The 24,182-nt window shown below is 41.2% G+C and overlaps 1 protein-coding gene across 4 annotated transcripts in view; it reads left to right on the forward strand.

The window, feature by feature from the left end:
- MID1 (midline 1) overlaps positions 1 to 24,182 on the forward strand; it is a 277,769-nt gene that overhangs the window by 247,545 nt on the left and 6,042 nt on the right. For all 4 annotated transcript variants that reach the window (XM_019955845.2, XM_070784329.1, XM_019955846.2 and 1 more), the window contains exons 7-9: positions 7,351 to 7,494; positions 15,522 to 15,683; positions 19,149 to 19,356. In XM_019955845.2, coding sequence (XP_019811404.1) covers positions 7,351 to 7,494; positions 15,522 to 15,683; positions 19,149 to 19,356 — 514 coding nt within the window. The remainder of the gene's footprint in view (positions 1 to 7,350; positions 7,495 to 15,521; positions 15,684 to 19,148; positions 19,357 to 24,182) is intronic.

Genomic DNA, 24,182 nt, shown 5'->3' on the forward strand with positions numbered 1-24,182 from the left:
CCACATGATTCCATTATGATTCCACCTCCAAGCATTATGCCCAAGTTACAGACAAAAAGAAAAGGATAAGAGGGGAAATGATGACCAAAAGCTTTGTCTACCAGGTTTGTCTTTATTTCACTTCAGTTCAGTTCAGTTCAGTTCAGTCGCTCAGTCGTGTCTGACTCTTTGCAACCCCATGAATAGCAGCATGCCAGGCCTCCCTGTCCATCACCATCTCCCAGAGTTCACTCAAACTCGAGTCAGTGATGCCATCCAGCCATCTCATCCTCTGTCATCCCCTTTTCCTCCTACCACCAATCCTTCCCAGTATCAGAGTCTTTTCCAATGAGTCAACTCTTCACATGAGGTGGCCAAAGTACTGGACTTTCAGCTTTAGTATCATTCCTTCCAAAGAAATCCCAGGGCTGATCTCCTTCAGAATGGACTGGTTGGATCTCCTTGCAATCCAAGGGACTCTCAAGAGTCTTCTCCAACACCACAGTTCAAAAGCATCAATTCTTTGGCGCTCAGCTTTCTTCACAGTCCAACTCTCGCATCCATACGTGACCACTGGAAAAACCATAGCCTTGACTAGACGGCCCTTTGTTGGCAAAGTAATGTCTCTGCTTTTCAATATGCTATCTAGGTTGGTCATAACTTTTCTTCCAAGGAGTAAGCATCTTTTAATTTCATGGCTGCAGTCACCATCTGTAGTGATTTTGGAGCCCCCCAAAATAAACTCTGACACTGTTTCCACTGTTTCCCCATCTATTTCCCATGAAGTGATGGGACCAGATGCCATGATCTTCATTTTCTGAAAGTTGAGCTTTAAGACAACTTTTTCACTCTCCTCTTTCACTTTCATCAAGAGGCTTTTTAGTTCCTCTTCACTTTCTGCCATAAGGGTGGTGTCATCTGCATATCTGAGGTTATTGATATTTCTCCCAGCAATCTTGATTCCAGCTTGTGCTTCATCCAGCCCAGCGTTTCTCATGATGTACTCAGCATATAAGTTAAATAAGCAGGGTGACAATATACAACCTTGATGTACTCCTTTCCCTATTTGGAACCAGTCTGTTGTGCCATGTCCAGTTCTAACTGTTGCTTCCTGACCTGCATACAGGTTTCTCAAGAGGCAGATCAGGTGGTCTGGTATTCCCATCTCTTTCAGAATTTTCCACAGTTTATTGTGATCCACACAAAGGCTTTGGCATAGTCAATAAAGCAGAAATAGATGTTTTTCTGAAATTTTCTTGCTTTTTCCATGATTCAGCGGATGTTGGCCATTTGATCTCTGTTTCCTCTGCCTTTTCTAAAAGCAGCTTGAACATCTGGAAGTTCACGGTTCACGTATTGCTGAAGCCTGGCTTGGAGAATTTTGAGCATTACTTTACTAGCGTGTGAGATGAGTGCAATTGTGCGGTAGTTTGAGCATTCTTCAGCATTGCCTTTCTTTGGGATTGGAAGGAAAACGGACCTTTTCCAGTCCTGTGGCCACTGCTGAGTTTTCCAAATTTGCTGGCATGTTGAGTGCAGCACTTTCACAGCATCATCTTCCAGGATTTGAAATAGCTCCACTGGAATTCCATCACCTCCACTAGCTTTGTTCATAGTGATGCTTTCTAAGGCCCCCTTGACTTCACATTCCAGGATGTCTGGCTCTAGGTGAGTGATCACACCATCGTGATTATCTGGGTCGTGAAGATCTTTTTTGTATGGTTGTTCTGTGTATTCTTGCCACCTCTTCTTAATATCTTCTGCTTCTGTTAGGTCCATACCATTTCTGTCCTTTATCAAGCCCATCTTTTCATGAAATGTTCCCTTGGTATCTCTAATTTTCTTGAAGAGGTCTCTAATCTTTCCCATTCTGTTGTTTTCCTCTATTTCTTTGCATTGATCGCTGAGGAAGGCTTTCTTATCTCTTCTTGCTATTTTCTGGAACTCTGCATTCAGATGGTTGTATCTTTCCTTTTCTCCTTTGTTTTTCACTTCTCTTCTTTTCTCAGCTATTTGTAAGGCCTCCCCAGACAGCCATTTTGCTGTTTTGCAATTCTTTTCCATGGGGACGGTCTTGATCCCTGTCTCCTGTACAATGTCACGTACCTCCGTCCATATTTCATCAAGCACTCTATCAGATCTAGTGCCTTAAATCTATTTCTCACTTCCACTGTATAATCATAAGGAATTTTATTTAGGTCATACCTGAATGGTCTAGTGGTTTTCCCTACTTTCTTCAATTTAAGTCTAAATTTGGCAATAAGGAGCTCATGATCTGAGCCACACTCAGCTCCCGGTCTTGTTTTTGTTAACTGTATAGAGCTTCTCCATCTTTGGCTGCAAAGAATATAATCAATCTGATTTCGGTGTTGACCATCTGGTGATGTCCATGTGTAGAGTCTTCTCTTGTGTTGTTGGAAGAGGGTGTTTGTTATGACCAGTGCATTCTCTTGGTAAAATTCTATTACTCTTTGCCCTGCTTCATTCCATATTCCAAGGCCAAATTTGCCTGTTACTCTAGGTTTTTCTTGAGTTCCTACTTTTGCATTCCTGTCCCCTATAATGAAAAAGACATCTTTTTTGGGTGTTAGTTCTAAAAGGTCTTGTAGGTCTTCATAGAACCGTTCAACTTCAGCTTCTTCAGCGTTACTGGTTGGGGCATAGACTTGGATTAGCGTGATATTGAATGGTTTGCCTTGGAAACAAACAGAGATCATTCTGTCGTTTTTGAGACTGCATCCAAGTACTGCATTTCGGACTCTCTTGTTGACCATGATGGCTACTCCATTTCTTCTAAGGGATTCCTGCCCACAGTAGTAGATACAATGGTCTGAGTTACATTCACCCATTCCAGTCCATTTTAGTTCACTGATTCCTAGAATGTTGACGTTCACTCTTGCCATCTCCTGTTTGACCACTTCCAGTTTGCCTTGATTCATGGACCTAACATTCCAGGTTTCTATGCAATATTGCTCTTTACAGCATTGGACCTTGCTTCTATCACCAGTCACATCCACAACTGGGTATTGTTTTTGCTTTGGCTCCATCCCTTCATTCTTTCTGGAGTTATTTTTCCACTGATCTCCTGTAGCATATTGGACACCTACTGACCTGGGGAGCTCCCCTTTCAGTATCCTATCATTTTGCCTTTTCATACTGTTCATGGGGTTCTCAAGGCAAGAATAGTGAAGTGGTTTGCCATTCCCTTCTCCAGTGGACCACATTCTGTCAGACCTCTCCACCATGACCTGCCTGTCTTGTCTTTATTTAGGAAAAGCAAAACCTTGTTCAGCAGACAGAGCAGTCCAGGGCTTCCCTGGTGGTCCAGGGGTTAAGGATTGCCTGCCAGTGCAGAGGACATGGGTTCGATCCCTGCTTCTGTAGAATCCCACATGCCACATGGCAATTAAGTCCGTGTGCCTCAACTACGGAAGCCCATGAGCCCTAGCGCCCATGTTCTGCAACAAGAGAAGCTACTGCTATGAGAAGCCTGTGCTCTGCAAATAGAGAATAGCCCCTGCTCACTGCAACTAGAGAAAGCCCATGTGCAGGAATGAAGACCCAGTAGAGCCAAAATAATACGTAAATCTTTTTTAAAAAAGTAAAAAAGACCCATCCAGGAAATTTCCACTTCTGTCTTTATGGGCCAGATCCATGTTGCAAGGTCATGCCCAAGGGCAAAGACGACTGCAAAATGTTTGGCTGGGCATGGGGCCAGTTCTGCACAAAATCAGTGTCTTATTGATAAGAGTGTGTCCTCCCCCTTTCCGAATAGTTGTTTAATAGCATTTCAGGAAACGTATGCCCATTCTTATCTGTGTGTGAATGCCAAGGTACTGACTGCAGGGGAAATTGTGACCTTAGTTTGCACTGACTTGTAATGTGTACACCATATATCATCCCAATGACTGTTTATGCCAAACGAGAGACCATATGGGGTACCTGTTATTTTGCCTTCTTAGCTGTCAACCTCCAATACAAATTTGGACCATTTCTAGACATAACATCGATCCTGGCCATAACATACAATGCTTGGCTGATATTGCCAAGTCCAAATAGTTTATTAGACATTTGTAAGCAGGAAACGAAGTGTTTGTGAAGTTTTAGCCCACCATTGCTTGTGTCCTATTTATGATAGAAGCAAGAAAATAATAGTTATGGGACCAATTGCGTGAATATTGAAATTGGCAACCCGCTGCTGTTCTCATTTACAGTAAATTGGATATTGACTTTTTAGGACAAAGCCATTGGCTTTATAATCAAAACAGGGTTAGCCTGCCTGACTTTGAAAACAAGACTTTTTTTTTTTGCCCCTGACATGCCTCTAAATGGTATGTCAAGTGAATAAGCCAGAGAGGTGACATTTCCTCTCTGATTACAGCTACAGCCATGTGTCTCCCAGCTACCTGCCTATTTCCAACACTTTTCTTTATATTTAATCATATATAGCAGCGCAGAAAAGAACCAAATCTTTCTACAGTAGTTGACAGAGAAATAATTCCAGGAACTATTTAGATGATGGGAGAATAAATACTTCTCCAGTGATGCATGCAGGGTGATCCCACACTAACAGGGACCACACAGACAGTAACAGGCATGTTTTATGATGCAGCTGGGCCTCCCCCGTGGAAGGTCATCTCATCATCCAAGTCACAGCACATGGCACTGCATCTTGCACGTGGATACTTTGGGAGACAGATATATCAAGTCATATTCCAGAAAGAACGCTTTAAAAGGGCTCTGTAGAGTCCTTTGATCTTAGTGAACAACTTTTTTTTCAAGTTATCTTTTTTAAAAATTGTATTTTGTTGAAGTATAATTGATTGACAATGTTGCATTAGTTTCAGGTGTACTGCAAAGTGACCCAGTTCTACGCACACGTATATCCACTCTTTTTAAAATCCTTTTCCATTATGGTTTATCACGGGATATTGAGTATATTTCCCTGTGCTCTACAGTAGGACCTTGTTGTTTATACACTCTAAAAGGAGAATGGCATTGAGACATGTATATTATCATATGTGAATCAGATCGCCAGTCCAGGTTTGATGCATGAGACAGGGTGCTCGGGGCTGGTGAACTGGGATGACCCAGAGGGATGGGATGGGGAGGGAGGTGGGAGAGGGGTTCAGGATGGGGCACACGTGTACACCCGTGGCGGATTCATGTTAAGTATGGCAAAAACCACTACAATATTGTAAAGTAATTAGCCTCCAAAGAAATTAATTAATAAATTTTTAAAATGTAGGAAAGGCTTAAAAAGATAAATAAAATAGAATTATTAAAAAAAAATAAAAGTAATAGTTTACATCTGCTAATCCCAAACTCCCACTCTGTCCCTCTCCCACCCCTTGGCAACCACAAGTCTGTTCTCTATGTCTGTGAACCTGTTTGTTTCACAGATTGTTTCATTTGTGTCATATTTTAGATTCCACATATAAATGATATCATGGTATCTTTTTGTATGGCACTTACTATGATAATCTCTTAAATCTGTGGCACATGGCATTATTTCATTCTTTTTAATGGCTGTGTAGTATTTCCTACTGCACACCTTAATGCAGTGCCTGCTGCATGTAAGCGCTCCACAGTGTTCGTGGAATTCAATAACCAATGGACTAAGCTGGGTTAACTGACTTTATGCTGCAGACATAAAAGTTAGTTGACTTCAAGAAAAAAAAAAAAGTTAGTTGACTTCATATAATAGTTGTCCTGGATGTATCTTCAGGTGGCAAAGTGAAGACTTCTAAAACAATCAAAATTTAAAATTTTGCCATTTTCATAAACTTTCCCCCCTCCTCAGGTTTCTTTAGGAGTCATCCATCCTAACCAAAGTTTCAAGCAGTAAAGAATTCTCTAAACAGTGTAAGCAAACATGGCTCATCTGTTGGGTGCAGATTATTTCTTCTTTTGCAGTTAGGTTGTGGTGTACAGAAGAATGGAAACACAGGCCTGAATCGATTCTTTAAACCAGGGCTTGGCAAACTTTGACTGTAAAGGGCCAGACAGTAAATATTTTAGGCTCTACAGGACATATGGTCACAACTATTCAACTCTGCTATTGCACAAAGGCAGCCAGAGACAATACGTAAAGGAATGAGCCTGGCCGTGTTCCAATAAAACTTTATTTACAAAAACAGGCAGTGGGCCAGATTTGGCCCATAGCCATAGTTTGCCAGCCCCTGCTCTAAAATATTATTGCCCATGCAAAGCACTCAGTGCCTAGCCTTTTTCTTGCTCACAAACTCATCTCATAAAACCAGTTATTGAAATCAATCCAGTAGAAGTCAACTAAAAAATCATCATTTGGGTAGGATTTAGACTTCTCTGCTGCAGAATGTGTTCAAGACATAAAACAGCAGCCTCGCCCAATGATAAACTTAATCAAATGCCAAGGAATCCTGGTTTTCTTGGGGAAAGAGAATGTACTTCTTAAATATGACTGATTGGTAATCATCTTCTTAATTTGAAATATCACCTATAAACTGAAAAATGAGAGGAAAATAGAACCCCATTAAACAAATTTTCATAAGGCATCAACACATCTATCAAAAGAACATTTTTGAAGAATTATTTGGCTGATTTGTTAAGGGTTAACAAACATCAGCATTTTTCCAGATGAGTGGCTGCATATAAAAGTCTGTGGCATGTTGGAGCTCAGAAGTTGGCTAAGTTTGGCTCCCATGCCAAATCTGGTCTTCACCTATTTTTGTTAATAAAGTTCTACTAGAACCTGGCCATGACTATCAGTGGACAAATGGTCTCTGGCTGCTTTCTTTACAAAGGCAGAATTGAGTAGTTGCAGCAGAGACCAGGGCAGCAGAAGATGAAATGCTTGGATAGCATCACCAGCTCAACAGACATGAATTTGGGCAAACTCCGGGAGACAGTGAGGGACAGGGAGGCCTGGCATGAGTCCATGGGGTCGCAAAGAGTCAGACACAATTTAGCAACTGAACAGCAACAGCAGAGACCATATGACCCAGAAAGCCTAAAATATTGACCATCTAGCTCTTCACTGAAAAAGTTTGCATCCTCAAAATGGGGGTGAAATGACAAAAGTTCATCTTGGTTACTTTTTGTTTAAGATGTTTTCTTCCATGAATAAGAGAGTCTTGTTTACTTACCCTTATAGACATGCTTTCATGACGCACAGAGAAAAAACACTGGCTGGCTGCAGTCACACCACCTGGGAAAAATCACAGTGATAACCAGCCAACGAAATGTTCTTTGGATTGGGATCACTGTCTCTACGATAATAGTTCTGATGGATAGATTTTAAAAGGCCTGCTATGACTATCAGGGCAACTCCTCTGAAAGGGATCCCACACGTGTCTGCTTCTCTGCTGATGACCTTCTTGTTTCCCACAGCTCCCAACCCTCCCACAATTAGAGAAGAGCTCTGCACGGCTTCCTATGACACCATAACCGTTCACTGGACCTCTGATGACGAATTCAGTGTGGTTTCCTATGAGCTCCAGTACACCATCTTCACTGGACAAGCCAATGTTGTGAGTGAGTATCACACGCCCTATTGATTTCTCTATTGGGTGACTGTTTTCGGATCGACTGCATTCCTGAATTTAAATATCAAGGGAAGAAAAAGGAGAGAGTACAGAGTATTTATTGGCTTGTCTTTCCTGACTAAGAAGATGGTAGCACTCACTTGTACAATACTAGTAAAAATAATAGGCCAAATAGCGTTGAAAATTATTGATCTCTAGCAAACCATATGGACGAATCTTACAAACATATTGTTAAAGAATCAGGAGATAAAAGTATCAATGCACTATGAGTATCTATACATGTATAAGTTAAACTATTTTGTTTAGAGATGTACACATGGTCTAAAAACCATAAAAGTTAGGATGATGGTTACCTCTGTGATGGGAGGGGAGTAGCACCATTGGGGAAAAAGATATGGGAGTTTATGGGGTTAACAGCATGTTCTGGTGGAATTATATGGTTTAGTCATTATATCAAACATTTAGTATTATTTACTTTTTGAGTGTTATTTCATCATTTTTTTGTTGTTATCAACCTTGGGTCTATATCACTTTATTTTTTATTTTAATGTTTGTATTATAGTTGATTTACAATGTTGTGTTAATTTCAGGTGTACAGGAAAGTGATTCAGTTATATATGTACCCATATCTATCCTTAACAGTTTCTTGTCCCATATAGATTATTAGAGAATAATGAGTTTAGTTCCCTGTGTTACACAGTAGGTCTTTGTTGATTATCTATTATATATATAGTAGTGGAAATATGCTAATCCCAAACTCCTAATTTATCCCTCCCCTGACCTCTCCCCATGGGTAGCCACAAATTTGTTTTCAAAGTGTTTTTCTGTTTTATAAATAAGTTCATTTATGCTGGTTTTTTTAGATTCCATGAATAAGTGATACCATATGATACTTATCTCTGTCTGACGTACTTCACTTAGTACGATCATCTCCAGGTCCAGCCATGTTGCTGCAAATGGCATTATTTCATTTTTAATGGCTGAGTAATATTCCACCATATATCTTTACCACATCTTCACTGTGCATTTATCTGTCAATGGACATTCAGGTTGCCTCCATGTCTTCACTACTGTAAACAGTGCCACCATGAACATTGAGATGCATGTATCTTTTCAAATTATGGTTTTCTCCAGATATGTGCCCAGGAGTGGGGATTGCTGGATCATATGATAGATCTATATTTAGTTTCTTAAGGAACCTTTATAAAGTTCTTCATAGTGGTTGTACCAATTTTCATTCCCGCCAACATTGTAGGAGGGTTCCCTTTTCTCCACATCCTCTGCAGCATTTGTTATTTGTAGACTTTTTGATGATGGGCATTCTGACCAGTGTGAGGTGATACCTCACTGTAGTTTTGATTTGTATTACTCTAATAACGAGTGATGTTGAGCATAGTTTCATGTGTTTTTAGGCCATAGATTATTCTTTTCTAAACTGTTATGCACAGTTGTTATGATTGAAGGAGACTTGGACTTGAATCCCAGCTTTGGTTCTCACCTCACTAGCACTATCATTTGGGACAAAGTATTGAACATCTTCTGAATCTATTTCTTCATCTGTAAGAAGAGGTAATGTTTTAGCTTCACATCTTTGAAATACTAAAAGTAAAGGTCTTAGCCCTGTGTTTGCCAGTGTTCAGTTCAGTTCAGTTCAGTCACTCAGTTGTGTCCGACTCTTTGCGACTCCATGAATCGCAGCACGCCAGGCCTCCCTGTCCATCACCATCTCCCAGAGTTCACTCAAACTCATGTCCATCGAGTCAGTGATGCCATCCAGCCATCTCATCTTCTGTCGTCCCCTTTTCCTCCCACCCCCAATCCCTCCCAGCATCAGAGTCTTTTCGAATGAGTCAACTCTTCGCATCATTTGGCCAAAGTATTAGAGTTTCAGCTTCAGCAGCAGTCCTTCCAAAGAACACCCAGGACTGATCTCCTTTAGAATGGACTGGTAGGATCTCCTTGCAGTCCAAGGGACTCTCAAGAGTCTTCTCCAACACCACAGTTCAAAAGCATCAGTTCTTTGGCGCTCAGCTTTCTTCACAGTCCAACTCTCACATCCATACATGACCACTAGAAAAACAATAGCCTTGACTAGACAGACCTTTGTTGGCAAAGTAATGTCTCTACTTTTCAATATGCTATCTAGGTTGGTCATAACTTTTCTTCCAAGGAGTAAGCATCTTTTAATTTCATGGCTGCAGTCACCATCTGCAGTGATTTTGGAGCCCAAAAAAATAAAGTCTGACACTGTTTCTACCGTTTCCCCATCTATTTCCCATGAAGTGATGGGACCAGATGCCATGACCTTTGTTTTCTGAATGTTGAGCTTTAAGCCAACTTTTTCACTCTCCTCTTTCACTTTCATCAAGAGGCTCTTTAGTTCCTCTTCACTTGCTGCCATAAGGGTGGTATCATCTGCATATCTGAGGTTGTTGATATTTCTCCCGGCAATCTTGATTCCAGCTTGTGCTTCCTCCAGCCTAGCATTTCTCATGATGTACCCTGCATAGAAGTTAAATAAGCAGGGTGACAATATACAGCCTTGACGTACTCCTTTTCCTATTTGGAATCAGTCTGTTGTGCCATGTCCAGTTCTAACTGTTCCTTCCTGACCTGCATATAGGTTTCTCAAGAGGCAGGTCAGGTGGTCTGGTATTCCCATCTCTTTCAGAATTTTCCACAGTTTATTGTGATCCACACAGTCAAAGGCTTTGGCATAGTCAATAAAGCAGAAATAGATGTTTTTCTGGAACTCTCTTGCTTTTTCCATGATCCAGCAGATGTTGGCAATTTGATCTCTGGTTCTTCTGCCTTTTCTAAAACCAGCTGGAACATCAGGAAGTTCACGGTTCACGTATTGCTGAAGCCTGGCTTGGAGAATTTTGAGCATTACTTTACTAGCGTGTGAGATGAGTGCAATTGTGCGGTAGTTTGAGCATTCTTTGGCATTGCCTTTCTTTGGGATTGGAATGAAAACAGACCTTTTCCAGTCCTGTGGCCACTGCTGAGTTTTCCAAATTTGCTGGCATATTGAGTGCAGCACTTTCACAGCATCATTTTTTAAGGATTTGAAATAGCTCCACTGGAATTCCATCACCTCCACTAGCTTTGTTCGTAGTGATGCTTTCTAAGGCCCCCTTGACTTCACATTCCAGGATGTCTGGCTCTAGGTGAGTGATCACACCATCGTGAATATCTTGGTCGTGAAGATCTTTTTTGTACAGTTCTTCTGTGTATTCCTGCCACCTCTTCTTAATATCTTCTGCTTCTGTTAGGTCCATACCATTTCTGTCCTTTATCGAGCCCATCTTTTCATGAAATGTTCCCTTGGTATCTCTAATTTTCTTGAAGAGATCTCTAGTCTTTCCTATTCTGTTATTCAAGGTTACTGTTCCTACAAAAATATAGACTAGACTCACTGTCATTACATCTTTTGTCACATGGTAAAGGCCACTCATGCAATTTGCCAGGATCATCTACATCAGCAGTCCCCAACCTTTTTGGCACCAGGGACCGTTTTCGTGGAAGCCAACCTGCTCACCTCCTGCTGTGTTGCCCAGTTTCTAACAGGCCATGGACCAGTACCAGTCCATGGCCCAAGCATCAGGGGACCCCTGATCTACAAAATAGCATTTAACACAGTCTTCACATGAAAGGCCTTCACTGAATGTTGTTTGTTCATCTCTCCTGCCAGTTGAAAAGACTATCCTTTGCAGATGTTCTACTGAATGATAAGATCTAAGAGTATAAAACTCTATGGAAAATTAGGAGAAAGAATGCTCCAAAGCTGGCTGTAGCTCCATGTACCACGAGGCAGACTTTTACTGTCCTAAGTCATGCTTCTTTCACTTGTCACAATAAATTCTAGTTAATTGCCCTCAACTGACTTTAGTGAAGCAGAATTAGATACTATCTCTGGAGCTTTTTAATCTTATAAAAAGACTATCCCTAATTAAATTCATACACTCAAATGCAAAATTAATGACAATGTTAATTTTTTATTTTTCGTTTTTATGAACAGGCTTATGACTGTAGATGTTAACGAATTGCTTGTTGAGACATAGATATGTATTTAATTTTACAATGTTTCCATGTTTTTTCCAAAACGATTTTTAATGCATCATTGAAAATCTTCAATTGGAACCTTTTCCCAGCAGCCTATTTTTATTATTGGCAAAAGTCAGAGGATCCATGTCTTCAGGCTTTCATGGCAAAGTAGTTATCTGTATTTAATTTATTTTAGTCATTTTGAAAATATTCATGAGGTTTTTAGTCATATACCATTTGTATTCAGAAGAAGGAAGAGAGCATTCACTTCTTTCCAATCTGGTTGAAGAGACAAAGGGTGTTAGAAGCTGGTATGCAGTCTCTAAAGGGTGTCCATTGTTGCATAATGTTTTATACATAATGTTTTACTGTAAGATGACAGACAGTTGCTCTACAAGGCTCTGAAATCCCAAACATAACTAGGATCTTGTAATGAGCACCATCATGTAGGGAGCTGCTTCTGACCCATTGTGAATGAGAGAAAAAAAAGTACAAAATCACCTAACTAGACTGTTGCCATATGAACTAATTATCTTCCAAGTTCCACTGTTGTTTTACTACTTCAGGCTGAATTGGAGAAGGTGAGTGTTGGCATCCCATCAAAGATGATTGCAAATGCCTTTAGAGAGAAGTACACGTTTTAGTTGGGATAGTTATGCGGGTGTTTCATAAAGTGATGAATAAAACCTGGTCATCAGTCCCGACACAGCGGGGCATCGAGGCAGAGAAGTCTGGTGCTTGGCGCCGTATGCAAGAAGTTAAGTGGTGCTGGCACTTGACCAACACCAGCAATGCAAGAATGGTGCACTTGAGGCAGCCCACTTACTCCAGGCCCCACCAGAGAACGGTCGACATCGCTTTCTTGGCATTTATAATCAACTTCTCAATTATGACCTTGGCGATGGAGGTAAGCCTAAATTTTAAGAGTTAGCATTCATGAAAGCAGACTGTCCCAGGGTAAAGTTATCCAATCACATTTTACTACTCTATAAACATTTTGTTCTTTTAATATTCACAGAAAAAATTAGTGACCTCTTCAAAATAATCAGGATGGTCAGGGTCCCTTTTTAGTTTGGAAAGGGTTTCTGAAGCATTCAATCTTTTTGTTTTAGGTTAAGACTTCGGACTGTAAGCCAAGTTGCAGTTTGCCGCAATTTCAGACATCTGCTTTACAATGTTGCTGAAAGCATTCCCCCACCACATGAAACCCCGGCATCGGGGTTATACAGTGATGTAAAGTTTATTGAAACATTTTTACATTTGCTTTCTTTGACCACAATAGTCATTTTGCTGTGACATATGCAATTAAACAGGAAAAGTGTAAATGCACTGACAATGATAGGATTCTCATTTGATTCTAGTGAATGCTGTTAATTGTTCGCTTGCATGCCAGACTGCTGTTGACAAAGGTCCAGGAATATGAGTGGGTTATCCTAGAACAGAAAAGCTCATTCTTTCATTTTTTAATTTTTATTGAAGTATAGTTGATCTGCAGTTTGTGTTAGTTTCAGGTGAACAGCACAGTGATTCAGCTCTACACATTTTTTTCAGATTCTTTTCCCTTACACGTTATTGTAAACTATTGAGTAGAGTTCCCTGTGCTCTATAATACGTCCTTGTTGATTACCTATTTTATATGTAGTAGTGTGTGTGTATGTCTGAGTTAATCCCAACTTCCTGATTTGTTCCTCACCATTCCCCTTTGATAACTTTAAGTTTGTTTTCTGTCTGTTGTTTTATTAGTATTGTAGTAGTATTATTAAGTATCTAAAGTGAGGTATTGGCTTTTTAGGACCCAGAGCTCAGAATCCAAAGGTGAGTTAAAGGCTTCTTAGGGCCCAGAGTTCAGAATTCAAAATGACCCTTCTTTGGTTGGATCAACATCTGCTGTTTGGTTGTGACACTTGCCTGAAGTGTTGAGATAGTTACCTCTATGTTCAGGGAAAATGAAAAAGAATCAAGAGAGATATGTAAGTGGGAGAGTCCCATGTTATTAAGCTATGTGTGGATGTGTACCTGGGCCTTATACAGGTGAGAAGTGGTATGAGAATGAGGGGGATGCTGGGGGTGAGGGGTGAATGGGGCCTTAGTTATTCTAGTACATCTCCAAACACCGACACACCACCCTCATCCTCTTGTCTGAGCCTCACATTACTTCCTTGCTTTATGGCAATTCTGTGAGATCTGGAAATGAAAAGAGTGAGAAATAATTCACAAGGTTTCTCATATATGTGAACATGTATGTTTATTTATTTAAAGACTCATTGAAGTGTGGCTGAAAATACTGTGTACCCCAGATGCATATCTTAGGGTGTGAATTTTCATAATTAACATAATTTTTCATAATTTTTAAGTTCTTCGGTGAGATTCATGAACAATGCCGAACTGAAAACTTGGAGATGGTATTTAGTAGGATTCAGAGACAGCTGTTGGGGTGTGAACATCTTGAACTGCTATGCTGATACTTGTGGGTTGGTATGGATATGCATTTGTGATTTCTTTGTACATTTCATTAGAAACTCAAAGAGGTAAGATGAAGTATGGTTAAGGTGTAAGTTGCCTCAAGATCAAAAGAACTAACCCTTTGACTTGCAAATCCCCTGAAAGGGAAGGAGGGGTGGCAAGTTGAGAAGCCCCTCAGGAAGTGGAAGGGCTCGGCCTTCTGAGAATTAGTGAAGGAAATTCACCAGAGTCAGGAAACAGCCATGACAGCCCAGTCACCAGGGGGCTGGGCAAAGGTTTGATTAGAGTGGAGATTGATGGGTGGAGAGGGGAGAGACGAGAGTCGGGCCCAGTACCAAAGAGATGTTTTCAGCATCAGCCACAGCTGCACAACAAAACAGCGTCCTTTTTCCTCATGTTCTTCCCAGCATCGTAAATCCGCAAACTGCTCCTCAAACCACATCCTGCAGCATGCAGCCAGAGCACTGGCCCTGCTCTGCTCTGGAACGAGCCATACTGGGGGATGCAGCTGGTCACAGCCCCTGGTGATGCTTTTGTCAGAGCGCCACTGGGCCCTGAGTTGCCTTTGGGTGCCACATGGCTCCAGGGTTCTTGTAGGAACACATGTCCTGAATCAATTACAACCACACTAGTACTGGGCCACAGACAAGCCCCATAATCGTTTTCTTAGCTCTCCTGTCCAAAGTTGGGCTGGTGTTGGCCAGTCTCTGCTGGTCTCAGTCCTGAACTGGCTGGGCCATTGAGCTGGTCCTTGTGTCTCTGCTCCCACTGGGATGAGCAGACTATCCAGAATGTTCTCCCCATGGTAGAGGCCCAAGAGGGCCACAGACTCTCAAGGGCTTGTGATGTCTCCTCTTGCCACTGGTGTATTGTCACTGCAGCCTTGTTCTCTTGGCCAGAGCAGGTCACATAGCCAAATCCAAAGCCACGAGGTAAAAGACAACATATCCCATCTCTTTAGAAGGAGTAGCCACAGAGTCACTTAGATACAGATCCTGGGTGGGGTGGAGAAGAAGAAGCAAAAAAATAGAACCTCCTACATCTCCATTAGTGAGGCCAATGTCTCATACCTGATCTGGGTCTGTTCTTACCCTCTGTGAGTCTCAAAATTGATGAGATCCAAGACTGAACAGTCATCATGATGCAAGTCAGGGGGAGGGATGTGTGGTCACTTGCTTTCTTTCCATCCCACAGCACCTAGTAACACATGACCAGGCACGGCACTTAAGATACTACTGCTCCCATCCACGTGGAACAGAATTTGCAAAACAGTCATCTTAGTTGGTCTTTCCACTTAGAGCACATGGTGAGAATATATAGTAATAAATATAGGTTGCTGTCCTTATTGTAGGCAGATACTGAGCACTCAAGTTGATTGGTGGGCACCTAAAGAAGTCACAAAGCTTTTCATTGCTTATCCCAATAACTGAAAATTCCACAACGTTAATATACAGATTTGCCCCACGCTTGCTCCAAAGAACTCACCACAGCTGCTTGGCTTTGCAGGTCTGTGCAACTCGGCCGATAGCTGGATGATCGTGCCCAACATCAAGCAGAACCACTACACGGTCCATGGGCTGCAGAGCGGCACCAAGTACATCTTCATTGTCAAGGCCATCAACCAGGCAGGCAGCCGCAGCAGTGAGCCTGGGAAGTTGAAGACGAACAGTACGTGCCATGAACTCAGCAGAACTATCATCTCTAACCTGCTCTCCTTCCAGCTGCCCCTGGCCCCCTTCATTTCTCTTTTCTCTGTCCCAGGCATTGCTTACAACCTGAGACAGCAAGCAAAGAGCCAGCATAGAGTCAGGGTTCTTCCATCCAATCCTCTATTCCAAGCCTGGCACAGAGCTAGGACTCTTTGTAAATTGCCAACGGTCTTCTTTTCCATATATGTGTGTGTGCACACTCAAGTTATGTCCGACTCTTCGTGACCCCATGAACTATAGCCTGCCAGGCTCCTCTGTCCATGGGATTTCCCAGGCAAGAATACTGGAGTGGCTTGCCATTTCTTCCTGCAGGGGATCTTCCCGCCCCAACAGCAGAATCTCAAATTACTAAGTCTTTCTTCAGGTAGCTTCTAGGTCTGTGATTCTTAGTCAGAAGTGATTGTGGTCCCCAGAAGAACACTAAGCCACATCTGGAGTCATCTCTGGTTGTTACAGCTGGGTGTTACTGGTGTCGAGTGGTTAGATGCCAGGGGTGATGGGAAACTCCCACTGTGTCCAGGATGGTCCCAACACCGAAGGGTGAACTGGGCTATGCGTACATGCATCTTATAACACTGTCATCTCCCGCTCTCTCTCTCTGCCCACATGTGTTTTATTTTATCTTCTCTTCTTTCTCCACATCTTTTTGGTCTAGAAATATTATGCTATATAATATGGTATTTGTTTGCATAAGACCTCCCAGAAGAAAGTCGATTGGAGTATGTCAACATCACATCATGCTTTAGGGTTGCCAGCCAATCTATAGGAAATACATTTTAAGAAGAACCCTCATTTAACCCAATCTGTGATTTTAGTAGTCAAGTAACTTAATTTTACTCCACATATCTGTCCTTAAGACCCATACTCTTAAACATAAGCTAATTTCTCAAGGGTTCTGCTGGTAGAGAAGGAAATGTCTTTGGAGAATAAGGGGAAAAATGAATACATACTGGAAAAAACCTGTAACAGCGTATAGGAAACCCAAATGAACTTTTTGGCCAACCCAATACATACATTGAGGTTTATTCTGTAGAATGGATCTTTGAGGGTTCTTATTTGTACCTTTATTGGTTTTACTAAAGATAATGTATTCATTTCATATGGACAGGTAATCTTGTACTTCTAGACATGCAATCATTGATCAGATGTTGTTAAATTATGTACAAGAGGTTGGTAAACTTTTTCTGTAATGTGCCAAATAGTAACTGTTCTGGGCTGTGCAGGTCAGATGATCTTGGTCACAGGTGTTCAACTCTGGTAGAAAAGCATGGCCTGGCCACGCTTCATTAAAACTTTATTGAAAGACACAGGCAGTGGGCTCAATATGGCCTGCGGGCTGTAGTTTGCCGAACTCTTAGGTATACAGATCTTACAATGCATTGAATTCTTTAGCCAAGTAAATGATTAATTTCTTCTGTGAACTAATCTATCCTCATTAAAGCAAAAGCTTTGAACCTAGACAGAGTAGGTCATAGTTTCCTTGAGAAACATATCCATGGCACAAGTAGAATTTGTTCCCTGTTGAGGCAGGGGGTTGGACCTAACACCAGATGGCAAGACCCTGCTCTGCGTATGTGTGGGTCGGGGTGGGAGCGACCCACACATGGATCCATCCATGGAACACGATGGATCTCGCCATTATAAGGCCAGTCTTTTCAATGGCTGTGACCTGATCTTCCTCACTGGGAGAAGGGTAAGTATAACACAGCCTTCATCTTCAGTGATGGCTGTGCCTTTATGGAATTCCTTCCTAACCACCCATTAGGGTCCAGTTATTTTTAAGGCACATTCTATCATCACCTTTTTCTTTTTTTAAAATTTGATGGAAGTACAGATTTACAGTGTTGCATTAATTTCTGCTGTAAAGTGATTCAGTTGTACATGTAGATACATTCATTTTTCATATTTTCCATTATGGTTTATCACACCCTTTAAGCCAATCTATCTTCAGACTCTGTTTGTCTTAGCTGGTGTGATCATTCCTGAGGACCTTTTTTTTTTTTTTTTTTTACAAGCCAGGCCAAAATTTAAACTACACATAGACTTCAGTAGGTCTTACAGTCTTTGAGAATACCCCTGCCTGCTCAGCACTTGAGGATTTTCTCAGGTCCCCTTTAAGGTTTTCTTTGATATGAACAGAAATCTAAAAATGGGTCAGCAAACTACTGCCCATGGGCCAGATTCAGCTACCTGTTTTTGTGAATAAAGTTTTATTGGCACACAGCACTGCCCATCTGTTCACCTGTGTCTCTGGCTGCTGCCATGTTTCGACCACAGGGTTAAATAGCCCCAGAAGAAACCACATGGCCAGCATAGCTGAAAATAGGAAAATATCTGGCCTCTTACAGAAAAAGTATGCTGGTCCCTGATCTACAAGAAGGAATTTTAGAAGTGCCATTGTCATGTTTTTATCCAAGAGTGATACCCTTTGGCCTACCTGCATATGATGTAACACACACAACTGCTCCAGGTCTCTGCGTCAGTTTCTCAGCCAGCATCCTGTATTGCCATAGTCAGACTTAGCAGACTGTTTCTGGTGATTGTCTGAGCACTGTGCAGAAGCGGCCTTCCAATACAGCAGTGGAGTTTGAATATCATGGTATTTGCATCACATTGTAATCCGTTTCCTGCCTTTAAGTGTCTGGTACCCAATGTGGTTGAATGACAGGATGGCCCCCACACCAGTGTTGAATTTTCAAAGCAGTAACAGTTAATGAGAGGATGGATATTCAGGTGTGATTCGGCCAGAATTTTACAATGGTTCAATGTTCAAAACACAAAGACAAATAAATGAAATAGAGAGGACCTTATTATGTCTATAAAGGAACTTTTACGTCTATAAATGAACTTGGGACTCAAAAACCCAGGTAGGTAGTAACCTGCCACATTTTCCTCCTGATCTTATGGGCTGAAAAATAGCCCATTTGATCGTCATTTTAAGCTCATGAGAATACTGCTCTAATTTTGAACAATCTCAAAATAATATAAGCCATTAGAATGTTGTGAACATTAAAACCTGCAGTCTTGATGTGTTTGGTTTCTGAGGTCTATTGAGCATGAATTCATCTGAAGCCGACTGAACAGGGGAATGGTTGAAAATGAAGTCTTCGTTTTCTCCTCCCTTCCAGGATGATGTAGGCCAGCACATTAACTGTGCTGCTGGTGTGTAGCTGGGATGCCCAGCAAAGCTTGCACCACAGGCTCTGCTTGACCCTCACCCATGCTGTTGTTGAACAGTGAGGGAAGCAACCTTGCACCCACAGCTCAGAGCTGACTGACTGCGAGCTCTCGGAGGCAGGGACATGTTTGTCTGCACGATTTTACCGTCCTTTTTAAAGCTTATTCTGAAAATATGTTCTTGCTTAAGTTAAAATCCACAGTTCTTTTCATCTACCTTGTTTGTGTCTTGTAACCCTGCTTCTAGGCCAACCATTTAAACTGGACCCCAAATCTGCACATCGAAAGCTAAAGGTGTCCCATGATAACTTGACAGTAGAACGTGATGAGTCATCATCCAAAAAGAGCCACACGCCTGAGCGCTTCACCAGCCAAGGCAGCTATGGCGTAGCTGGAAACGTGTTCATTGATAGTGGCCGCCATTACTGGGAAGTGGTCATAAGCGGAAGCACATGGTAGGTACTTTGACTGAAATGTATTCTCTTTCACATTCTCCTCCACCGTAGATGATCACAAGATATTGAACATAAACCCCTGTGCTGCACAGCATGACCTTATTCCCCACCTTTTATACGCAGTAGTTTGTATCTGCCAATCCCAAACTCCTAATTTAGCCCTCCTCTCTGCCCGCTTTGGTTATCACAAGTTTGTTTTTTGTGTCTGTGAGTCTGTCTGTTTTGTAAATAAGTCCGTTTGTGTCATATTTTAGATTCCACACAAAAGTGATATCATATGGTATTTGTCTGACTTACTCCGCTGAGTATGATCATCTCTGGGTCCATCCATTTTGCTGCAAGTGGCATTATTTCATTCTTTTTTATAGCTGAGTAGTATTCCATTGGGTGTATGTACCACATCTTCTTTATCCATTCAGCTGTTGATGGATATTGTCCTACAATTATTAAAAAAAAAAAGCACACCTCATTCTATACTTTGTCAGACCATCAACCCAGCCCAAGGTCCATCTTGAAGAATAATATGCAAAAAAGCTTTATCAGGCAGCTGTTATTATAGTAATGCTGCATAATAAACACCCCAAAACTCAGTAGCTTCAACCAACAATCACTTACTACTGTTCACTGACACTCACATCTCTGGGATAGCCGATCAAGGCTAATCTCAACTGGGCCTTGCTTTAAGCTGCAGGTTGGATCTAGGTCTGTTCCATGGGTTTCTTCATCCTGTTTGGACACGTGGGCTACTCAGGTCATGTCCTTCTTGAGGAATCTGAGAGTATAAACCCAACTACACAAGCACATTTCAAACCTCTGCTTGTATCATGTCTTACTAACTTCCCATTGGCCAAAGCCAGTCACACAGCCAGGCTCAAGGCCAGTGGTACAGGGAAGTATATTCCTCCCATGGAGTTGAGAGGAGAGAGTGAATATGTACTAAGCAATCATTTAATCTACCATTTGGCCAATAAGAAAAATAATTCATTTAACTCCATCCATTTTTTATGTGCAGCAAGACTTGAGCCCCAGTCCCTGTGAAAGCTAATATGCTAATACTGCCCTGTCATGCCTTAAAGCATGGGTCAGCCGACTACAGCCAAACCTAGCCCACTGTGTGTTCTTATAAATAAACTATTTATGGGAACACAGCCAGGTCCATTCTTTTCCATATTGTCTATGGCTACCTTTGAGCCACACAGCAGAGTTGATTAGGTAAGACAAAATTCTGTGGTCCACAAGGCCAAAATATTAGCTCTCTGGCCTTTACAGAGAAAATTCACCAATTCCTACTTTAATTCCTGCTCTTCATCACTGAAGTTAATTTCTGTTGCCTTGTATGTTTTGTGACTCTAAACTGGGCCCATCAGTGCTGGGGCGGAGCAGTGATCCTCGGCCGAGACTCATTTCAAAGTGTCCCTTAGATCCAGCCCAGTGACTTGAGCCCACTGAGTTCTCTAAGCCCAAGGGGTGGAGGTCAGGGCAGTGGACATGGGAATTGGTGAACTCTGCCAAGTTCACCTTACAAAACTGACCTTGCCCGTTCCACAGCCACAAACCGTACCTCCTACCCTGCCCTTCTGTCTCATAGATGCCCACTTAAATAGCTCCCTTTATGACCAATTATAATTTTTACTAACCAGCCTTTATCTGGCACAACTTTATGCCAGGCACTGGCATGAGCATTTTACAAATGGTAGTTCATTTATTGATCCTAACAGTCCCAGAAATGTAAGTACTAATACCTCATTTTACAGATGAGCTGACTGAGGCCCAAGGTGCACAGCTCATAGGTGCAATCAGGGTACAAGCTGTTAGCCAAAGGTCCACAAATGTTGTCTGTAAAGTGCCAGAGAGCCAGTATTTCTGGTTTGCAGGCCAGATGATTTTCTCCCAACTGGTCACCTCTACTGTTGTGGGGGAAAAGCAGCCATAGACCACACATTCATGAGTGGGTGCAAATAAAACTTTATAAAACCAAGCAGAGGGCCAGATTTGGTAAAATGCTACAGCCTCTATGGAAACCAGTATGGAATTTCCTTAAAAAAAACTAATAAAAATAGAAGTACCACATGATCCAGCAATCCCACCCCTGGGCATATATCCAGAGAAAAGCATGCTTTGAAAAAATACATGTACCCCAAAGTACACAGCAGTGCTATTCACAATAGCCAAGACATGGAAGCCACCTAAATGTCCATCAACAGAATAAAGAAGATATGGTATATATACACAATGGAATATTACTCAGCTATTAAAAAAAGAGTGAAACAATGCCATTCACAGCAGTATGAATGGACCTAGAGATGATCATAGTAACAGAAGTCAGAAAGACAAATACCACGTGATAGCACTTATATGTGGAATCTAAAGTATGATACAAGTGAACTTACCTAAGAAGCAGAAACAGACTCAGGTGGAAAACAGGCTTATGGTTGCCAGGGAAGGAGGGGATGGGATGGACTGGGAGTTTGGGACTGGCAGATGCAAACTGTTACATATAGAATAAACAATAAGGTCCTATTGTATAGCATTGGGAACTGTATTCAATATCCTGTAATAATTAGTCATAAAAAGAATGAAATAATGCCATTTGCAGCAACATGGATGGACCTAGAGATTATCATACTAAGTGAAATCAGACAGAGAAAGACAAATATATGATATCACTTATACGTGGAGTCTAAAAAGATGATACAAGTGAACTATTTACAAAACAGAAATAGAGTCACATATATAGAAAACAAATTTATGGTTATCAGGGACAAAAGAGGGGAGGGTTAAATTGGGCAATTGGGATTAACACATACACATTATTTACTATATATAAAACAGACAACTAATAAAGACCTATGGTATAGCACAGGGAACTCTACTCAATACTCTGTAATGACCTATATGGGAAAAGAGTCTAAAAAAGAGTGGATACGTGTAGGTGCTCAGTTGCTTCAGTCATGTCCAACTCTGTGCAACGCTATGGACCAGAGCCCACCAGTCTCCTGGGTCCATGGGATTCCCCAGGCAAGAATACTGGAGTGGGTTGACATGCCCTCCTCCAGAGGATCTTCCCAAGATATGTGTATTACGTATAACTGGTTCACTTTGTTGTACACCTGAAACTAACACAACATTGTCAAATCAGCTGCTCCAAGAGATTTTTTTTAAATATATCCTGTAATAAACCATAAAGGAAAAAACACTTTAAGGCTTACTGTGGTGTACTTAATAAGTGATAGTTGAATCTTTGCTTTAAAAAAAAAAAACAAACCCTAAAACTGAAAACTGCCTAACTTGCAGATGATGAGTATGGTAACAGTATTTAGTTTTGAGATAAAGATGCTAAAACACTTATTTTACAAAAAAGAAACCTTTCACTTCAAGTCTATGCAAACAATGTAGTATGTCTAAGTCCTTTACAGTGTTGATACACATTCATAAGCTTGGGTGTTGTCTTTTTCCAAACGGTTTGCATATTAGCCAAGCAAGTAGGTTTTTTCCCCTCTTGTGACCCTCAAGGTTCTCTTTGCTCAGAACATCCCTGCTTCAACATCCCTCTGAAGGACGAAGGACAGATCCTCCCCCTATATTTGGCTCTGGTCCAGGCTGGCATTTACAATGTGTAGCTGCACTGGGGCAAGATAAAAGCCCAAAGGAAAATACAGTGAATTTTTGCAGGTGCAAAAGAGCAAACATTTCTAGTTAATTAACGGGCTCTGTTAATCTGGGACAGAATCCAGTGTCTAAATAATTACAACCCCCTTAATAATTACTTATGATAAATGATACCTGATCATTATGATCTCATCCCCATTGACGAATGGTGTGGGGAATTCCACTACACCACTTCAGTTATACAAACACAGATCAGCATTACCTTGAAAACACCAGATGTCAAAACCAACTCGTGAGGCAGGGGGAAAATATTCTCACATTAATTGCCACGCTTCAGATCTTTACAAACTCGTGTCCGTTTCAGAAAATTGTCACGTAGAAAGTAGTTTAACATTTCCTGGGAGGTGTTAGCGAGGAAAGGGTGACCTTTACTATCAAATGCCTGTAATACTTTGATTTGCAACAGCTAATAATGCATGTATTTTCTTGTGAAGTATAGTGCTGACTTGAAATTTACTTGTATGTTATAATCCATGCTATGGGGCATGTTAACATTACTCTGAGAAACATCATTTTATACTTTTTGAATTCTCTGAGTCTCACTGCATACCTTAATGGAACATTGCCTTCCGCCTGCACCTTTCAAGCTCACTGGAAATATGCACATAATTTTACAGATTAATGATAATATAATGGTATTTTCCATTGCTTAATGGACTAGACACGTAGTTATTTTCTTACTCTAATGCTGTTAATGTGCTCTTGGTATTTTAGGAAACGGTGTTAACTAAATGTGGGTTCATGCAAAGGAACCCAACTTAAGGGGGAAGGGGCGAGATTCTAGATTTTGCTCATTTTAACCTTCTCTTGGTTTTCCCATTTGCTAAATGAAGTCAGTCATACTTGCCACAGCTACTCCATAGGGGGTTCAATCAAGGTTCAAATGGGAAAGGAATGTCAAAGTTCTTTACTAAAAAATAAAAATGGTGTACAAGCAGCAAGAAGGAAACAATACAGAAACGTGGCTATTTTGTGATGCAAATGCAAGTTTCAAATTATCTGAAAAGGGAAATGGTGTCTGCCAGGACAGATAGAACGTCTTGCAGGAAAATACTGAAAAGTGCAAAACAAAAACATTTCCAAAGTGTCTGTTAGGGTTCAGAGAAAAAGAAAAGTCTTTTTCTAGGTATACCAAGGAGAAAGAGAGCCAAGGCTTC

The sequence above is a fragment of the Bos indicus genome, chromosome X (assembly GCF_029378745.1).
Source record: "Bos indicus isolate NIAB-ARS_2022 breed Sahiwal x Tharparkar chromosome X, NIAB-ARS_B.indTharparkar_mat_pri_1.0, whole genome shotgun sequence".
Taxonomy (NCBI): Eukaryota; Metazoa; Chordata; class Mammalia; order Artiodactyla; family Bovidae; genus Bos; species Bos indicus.